This window comes from Crassostrea angulata, chromosome 10 (genome assembly GCF_025612915.1).
Source record: "Crassostrea angulata isolate pt1a10 chromosome 10, ASM2561291v2, whole genome shotgun sequence".
In the NCBI taxonomy this organism is placed as follows: domain Eukaryota; kingdom Metazoa; phylum Mollusca; class Bivalvia; order Ostreida; family Ostreidae; genus Magallana; species Magallana angulata.
This window is the reverse complement of record NC_069120.1, coordinates 50,624,196-50,631,771: the sequence shown is the minus strand read 5'-3', so window position 1 is coordinate 50,631,771 and position 7,576 is coordinate 50,624,196. Positions and strand designations below refer to the sequence as shown.

Below are 7,576 nucleotides of genomic sequence, written 5' to 3'. Positions count from 1 at the left end.
ATTATTTGCGCTCTTAGTCAGGGATATGAAACATACATGGAACAGCCATATTAACATGTTATATAGTTAGCTTAATCTTAATCATCCAGCTAACTTGGTGAAAAACAAACATGAAAGATAAAATTTTCATCATATCTATGACAAAAAGAGAAAACAAATCAAATTTTAATTGTTTTATAAGATCATGATCATATAGAGCACTTTATACAATAACAGAGTAAAATAGCACAATATTAAGTGTGAACAGTTTATCAGTAGCCTTGCCCTTTTATTGAACTTCCTGGAAGGTCATCTTCATGTGATCCTGAACTCTGCAACAGAATTTACAAAAACAACTATCACTATTTATTTTTTGATTTTTTTTTCTGGGACTTGATCATCTATTGCTGTCTAGCACAAAAATTTGATGAATGAAAATTATAAATTGATTGTTTCACAAAACTATGAAAAAAAATCAGTGTTTTACAGAATCATAAAACAAGTCTTTTGTACATTTATAGGTATACCTTTTGTACAAACTGTGGATTGACAGCAATTTCTCTGTCCATTTCCCTTAGTTTTTCTTCTACCTGAATAGCTTTCTGCATCTACAAATGAACAGAAACTTCATGTGGTAATACATGTTCATGTAAATGCTGCAAGAATCATGCAATTTTAAATTCCTTGAAAAAAAAAATACAAATTGTAAATGATGAAATCCGACAGCTGTCTGAGCAAATGTAAACGTACATAATGTACATTCGGGAGTTTTTTTTAAATTTGTCATAAAATTTGGGAGAAATGGGGGTCAAAATGTATTTTTTTTCAAGTGGTGTCATTTATTTTTTGCAATTTAAAAAGTTCTATGGGATATAACGATACAACAAATAAATGTTAATTGGAAATTAACTCCAATATACTCTCATGAAAATCCAAGATTTTCATTGTATTTCTGATGCTTGCTGACACAGTGTAAAACTATCCTCTGCAAGAAATATAAGTTTCATTTTAAAACTGGTTAATGAAATTTTGTGTATATGACCCACTGACTCATTAAGTGAAATGAGTGGTACCTTGTACATGGTGTACAATCCTACGAAACGTACGATTAAGTAAAAGAATTATGATAGGGATATGTATTTTAATGTACAAAATTTAGTAAAATAAAGTTAATTCTTAGCACCTGACAAAACAGACCTATCAAGTCACTCTAATATTCTAAAATATACAATCTAAATGAGGTTTGCACATGTTGAGAATGTGTTTTGATAGTGTTTGTTTTATTGTATACAATAAGAATAGTAAGCCAATATCTTGACATCTCACCTCTTGATCAAGCTGTAGCAACATGGCAGCACTTTTATATTGTTCTGGGTTGTCATGGAAACTGACCATGCCATCTTTTTGATTTATTGTTGCAAAAATTTCACCATCTTCAATCTGAAAGGTAGACGTATACCTGTGAAACCCATGAAAATAGATTCATCACAAATTTTGATGATTCTACTGATTTTTGTAGGTACCCACCATGTGTAAAACATATTTCTCTGCTTCTTTAGGACTTGATAACTGAACTCGATTAGCCATGTCAGCCAAAGACAGTGTCAAAAATGTCTACAGAATAAATTCAGAGAACTTGTAAAACGTGTGTGTTAAACAATCCACTGAAAAAGTGGTACTAAATTCAGAAACACAACATGTACTTCTTGACTTTGTTTAATACTAGTATTCAGACGCAAAAAATAGATTCTTATTCAAACTCCCAAATTTTTATATAATTATATTTTTAATTTCTGATTAATTGTTAAAATTGTAGACATGCATGTAAACATGGGAATTTGTTCTTACCTTCGTTAACCTCTGAATATTTTTCTTGTACAGCGAAGTTAGACATTGTTTGACCAAGCCCATATTGTTGTCCTATGAACAGAAGTTTAAGAGGATGTTAATTATCTATCATGATCAGTTTTAATCTACATGTCTTACATCACTCATAGTTTCAAATTGGATGTACAAGTACAGGTACACTTTAACAAAAATAAAATTGTTCATGCCATGGAATGATAATAATTCACAGCTGCACATACCCTGGTGAACGTCTCCTGATATTTGTTGATGATGGTCCGTAGGTCGGAGGGAGTGTTGGAGCCGTAGGACAGGGCCAGATCGTGGTAGGCTTGACATAAAGGCTGAAAAAAGACAGGACTCTGTGATAGAGAATTGACTGTTATAATACTACTGTCTACAAATATCAATGAACAAAGCTTGATTCAATGCAGTGCTGTATTAACCTCTTTTCTGATAAAAGAATAACTGGTTAATATTTTGTACCTACCTTGATATATCGGGAAACTACTTGGGAAACATACTTTGGGAGATTTGGAACCTGTAAAAGCAATGTTGTATCAATTCCTCAAGCTTGTCTCTACACAATCATGTACCAATGCTTCCATATGTCTTGAGGATTATTCATTTTTTTCTAAAATCATGTTCGATCTTCTAAGTTTTTAATTTATAATAAGCTCTTTATGTGCTTATTTTTGTTTGAATGTGCACATCTTACACATACTACTGATTTTTTCACATCCAAATTGACTTCAGCCTAAAATCTTCCCTCTTACCTTCCCATGTAATATAAGGGCCACTAGGATGAATTTCTTGTACGATTCTAGCATGATGTGGCTGACTGCCATACTGGGAGTAGTTATTGCCTGTTGTAATATAATCAATGTATCCATTGATAGTAAATTCAATTGAACAACTGACATAAGACTTCAATCATTTATTAGACCATACAATTGTACAAGGAGTCATAATCATTCAATGCCTTCATTAACAAAGTTCAACTCGTAAATAGGTTCACAAGCCACAATTAAATATTTATACATGTGTATACTTACAATTTCAAACATATAAAGAGCCTTTTCATAGTCTTTTAGAGCAGTATAGATCATTCCTCCATAATAGTAGTATAGGAGAAAATCTTTGGCATCATAATGTCCTCCCTGATTGTAAAACATTAACAGTAAAATTGAATGTAATAAGTGTATCAGTAATATTGGTATTAAACAGGCATCGCAAAAAACTTTTTATGTTTATTAATATTCAAATACCGGTACAATTTACTGGCTTAACAAACATGGGATAACCCACAGTTTATCCAAATGAATAGCTTATAATAATGTATGTGACAATGTTCAGTAGGAAACTATATAATCCTCCAATAATGTATTCCACACAGCCACTGGTGAAATTGCTGTTTCTAATGCCAATGTCTCTACCTAAATATATATACTTCTGTTTGTTGCATATCAACATATCAAACCTTTAATGGGAGCATATTGTAAAATTGGAGTCATGAGTATTACTGGTAGTTATAGAAAGTACGTATGCAAACGCAAACTCCTGTTCAGACTGTAACACAGATATCTAGTTCTCCACCTACCTCTTTACTGATATCTGTGATATCCCGGTCCAGAAACTGGAGAGCTGGTCTCATGTTCTTTGATAACAAACACAACTGTAATGGATAATTAGTTCATTGGAGTATCCCACAATTCACTCTGTATCTGTACTATCTATAGTACATGAAGTAAAATACTGAAGTCTTTTATATATGTACATCAAATATCTCTTTAAATGCAATATGATTTTTATTCTTACTTGACACATGTCAGCATGTATGGACGTTAATTGGGCAGGAAAGAGCTGTATCTTGTTAATGGCTTTTACCAAAATTGTGATCCCTCTCATTGGCTGAAATATCAAATCAGAGTAATTTTAATATCTCTGCCCATAATCAATCCAATATTTCAAAACAAAAAGCAATAATTATGCATGGGTAATATTTGTTGCAAGTCTGAGCATCACAATAAACAAACATATTCTCTTTTGGTATAAGTCAAGCCACTCTGTTAAATCAATGTACATACTTGTATTTTAGCATATGTATCATATTCATTGATAAATAAATAATTATATATTACCTGTTTCTTTTCCACAAGATTTTGAGTGAACTTGTGACACAAATCTGCAACTGTTGAAATTTAAAAAAAAAATGCATTGTCATAAATCTATATGCATTCTAGACTATGTATGTATTCTATGCATTCCCTATTTAATAAAACAAATTGTCAACATATTTGGTGAGAATCAAGTAATCTTACAGCTGTCTGTCGCATATCTAACATGTTCTCCATTGCAGTCATTAATGAATTCTTGTGTCTGTAGAAAAAGTGTTTCAAAGTCGGGTATATTTGGCAGGTTGTACTTCACACATCTATAAAAATAAATCAACATTATTCAAAAGAATATCATCATACTTAATGATAAGTTTATTTGTTTTGCAAAAAGTATAGAATAAAGTACTGCAATACTCACAAAATTCCAAGTATTCCTAATGAGTGCTGTTGAATGTCAAGGGTTGCCAAAACATTATCCAAATGATTAGCATTTTTTGCCAAGGCTTCTGCACTCTTTCCAATATATTCACATAACTGTGAAAAATTTCCTGAAAGAATCAATTATTTTATAATAATATTGTATTTTTCCAATATATATTTCACACTTTCAATGCTTTATTTTCATATCAGTTCAAGGTTATGGCAAAGGTGTTAAATATAGAGGGCGGAATAAAAAATCTAACTTTTATTAGATTGGCTGCAACAAGATTTTGTATGTCTTAATAAATAAAACAAAAAGGAGAGAAAAGGAAAGCAGTTGAATGGTCAAACCTTCATGTGTGGTTGGATGTCACACTGCAAAAAGGATGTGTGGTTGGATGTCACACTGCAAAAAGGGAGGAAGGGAAGAGGGCCACACATTTTAAATGTGCACTATTATGGCAAACATTTAATTATCATTAAATAAGAAATTACATAAAATTGATGAAAGTTATGAAATTAAAAAAAAAAAAACGGTAACAAGGGGACAAAAATATAACTATACTCTGTCTCAAGATATTCGCGATTCACATTTTGCTTAATTACTTGATCTTTAGAAAATTCAAGGTTCAAATGATGTTCTTCAAAAGTATAAAAAATTTCAAATGCCCCCCTCTAGCTGATGTGTTTCAATACACAGCCAAAAATGTAATTCCTAAAGGGATTTTGTATAGCAGCAGACCCAGATGATAACGTTAAAAAATTGTGCAAGGTTTTCCGAGTGACTTCCGAACGGAGAAGAGATGTCAACATTCTCCATAAGATTATACATGTAATAAATCTGTTTTTATTCCTGTGAATATTTATGAGGGAAAAATGATTATGTGTCAATGAAGATATCTTGGGAATTTTCCCTTTCATCATTTTCAATATTGCACTTCTTTTACAGGTATATGTCGGTACATAGAATTACCGAAATACCCGCGATTTACCGAAATACCCGGTGAAAACACCAAAATACCTTTCAAAAACACCAAAATGCCCATTATTACGCCATAAAGAGTGTATGTCTAGTATTTTATATAGATAGTTATTGTATATAAAGTTAATTTTTTGGATAAATGTATATTTATCATAATACTTGGACTTGTGTTATATACGTATGCAAGAGAAAGGAGCAATTCTGATAGGAATAACATCTTTAAAATAGTTGCTATTTTTATAGTTGCTCCCACTCTATATGGATTTTTGATGATTATTATATGATATTAAAAAATAAAAGCTGATAAACTGTTATTTTTAATTCTTAGTTATTTTATTCTGGGAATAAAATTTCACACCTCTATTTGAGTGAAAAGTAATTCATGCAAGAGTTATCGTTCTTAACCCAATGTCTGCACATGTTAAAAATCGCTATTTATGTCAAAATAATTACATTATCAAACTGAAAATTGGGGAAATACATTTAAACACTTAGATTTAAACTATGATGTTAAATATTTGTGCTCAAATGAGGCATTTCTGTGTTTTTGAAGGGCATTTCGGTAAATCATGGGTATTTCGGTAATTCTAGTTACCCGGTATATGTATTTAATTTTTTTATATAAAATCAGCCAAATGTGCTGCATAAATATCTTGGGGCAGACTATAGTATTAAAACTAACATCTATGAACAAAAGGGGATTTTCATTATGATGTAAATTCTATAAGATTGGATTTTCAAGGGAGTGTGCACACTTCTGACCCCATCCTCTCTAGTTCGCGCATAAACTTGTCAATTAGTGAATTACAAGAAAAACGCCGACAGGACTTACACGATGTTGTTTTTGAGTGGGGACAAATCAACGTACTTGACAACGGCATGAGCTATCTGTAGCGCCAATTGCACTCGCCAAAACGGTCACACCGAAAAACATATAACACCACAATCAAGACAATCCTAATTTTCAGCACAGTTGCCACAAATCAGAAAAATAGTTCAATTTAATCAGTTTGAATTTTCAGCAGATGAGAAAATATAAGATAAAATGACAAAATTAAAAACATTAACAATATCTAAATCAAATCAATTGCAAACTAAGTTGCTCAAAACACTGTTTTTACCTTGTGAAGACAAATTTTGAACTGTATTTACATACTGTTCCAAGGCGGCAGCCATTTTCGATTTGTGATATCTCTTATATCAAATAAAAACTAAAATAAAAACATTATAATTTTGATTATATTTATTTTACTTTTTGAAAGCAAGTTGGTACTAAACAAAAAGTAGAAAATCATGCAGCAGTAAAGGGATAATGTGCAAACAATGTGCAACAACCATTATAATGTCATGCTTTATTTCTAATGTTATAAGGAACTTTGGTTAACTTGTACAAATTATTATTCGGAATATGCGAGCTCGAGAATTTTGTATAGTTGGGGCTTACTGAACCGAGGATATCACAAATGTATTTTGTGATACAGTAATAGATGATACATTTACATATATTTTTTGGCATATACTCATTGAATACATTTTTTGCTTGCTTTTTGATATCAGCATTTCAGACAAATATTTATAAACATACAAAACAACAATTTAAGACAAGGTTCGGTGATCATAATTCTATTCGTTGAATATATTATATTATTCTTGACCAGGGATGGGGTTATGGTAATTTGTAATGGTAATTGAGTGTAATTAATTACAAATGTTGGTGTAATTGTAAGTAATGTGTAATTGTCCAAATTTTCAATTACATGAAATGGTAATTTAATTACTTTCGAAAAAGGCATGTAATTCCAATTACTTTTCAGTTACATTCAATTACACACCGATTTACATATAAATATGAAACTGTTCACTACCCATTGTTTCCCACACTATCGATGGTACAAGGTCAAGTTAGGAAGAGTAGTAAAAATCATTGAACTATTAATTTATCATATCCATTATAATAAATATTTTTTAAAAATGATTTTTTTTTCAGTGATTCCACATTTAATCAAAAGTTTCCCCAAATTTCATTAAGCACATGTATTTGATGATTTGCTTGATCTGTTTTCTTTCTTTCTTTAAATTATTTTCATTCTTATTGGAATAATTAGTAAGTCAATTATCATTGAATTAGTTAAACAAAAATAACTGTTTTATTAACAAACAAGTTATCTAAATTATATAAACAGTGTTATCTAAATTATATAAACTATCAAGTCATGCTTTAAAAAGCATTAAA

The 7,576-nt window shown here is 30.7% G+C and overlaps 1 protein-coding gene across 1 annotated transcript; it reads right to left on the bottom strand.

The window, feature by feature from the left end:
- Positions 1 to 158: 158 nt before the first annotated feature.
- LOC128167206 (COP9 signalosome complex subunit 3-like) lies at positions 159 to 6,599 on the bottom strand. Its single transcript, XM_052832780.1, has 15 exons — positions 6,465 to 6,599; positions 4,360 to 4,489; positions 4,146 to 4,258; positions 3,966 to 4,015; positions 3,643 to 3,735; positions 3,425 to 3,499; positions 2,880 to 2,984; positions 2,601 to 2,690; positions 2,315 to 2,365; positions 2,067 to 2,168; positions 1,828 to 1,899; positions 1,507 to 1,593; positions 1,306 to 1,419; positions 507 to 587; positions 159 to 311 (listed from the first exon to the last, which is right to left on the bottom strand). The coding sequence occupies exons 1-15, from the start codon at positions 6,517 to 6,519 to the stop codon at positions 252 to 254; spliced, it is 1,278 nt and encodes a 425-aa protein (XP_052688740.1). The 5' UTR covers positions 6,520 to 6,599; the 3' UTR covers positions 159 to 251.
- Positions 6,600 to 7,576: the final 977 nt, after the last annotated feature.

Bases quoted from the DNA above. Each gene is read 5' to 3' on its own strand.
- LOC128167206 (XM_052832780.1), bottom strand. From the start codon at position 6,519: ATGGCTGCCGCCTTGGAACAGTATGTAAATACAGTTCAAAATTTGTCT. The intron at 3,500-3,642 runs GTAAGAATAAAA...TATCCATTACAG, and splicing joins TACATGCTGACATGTGTCAA to TTGTGTTTGTTATCAAAGAA. The intron at 1,900-2,066 runs GTATGTGCAGCT...TTCTGTTCATAG, and splicing joins ATCAGGAGACGTTCACCAGG to GACAACAATATGGGCTTGGT.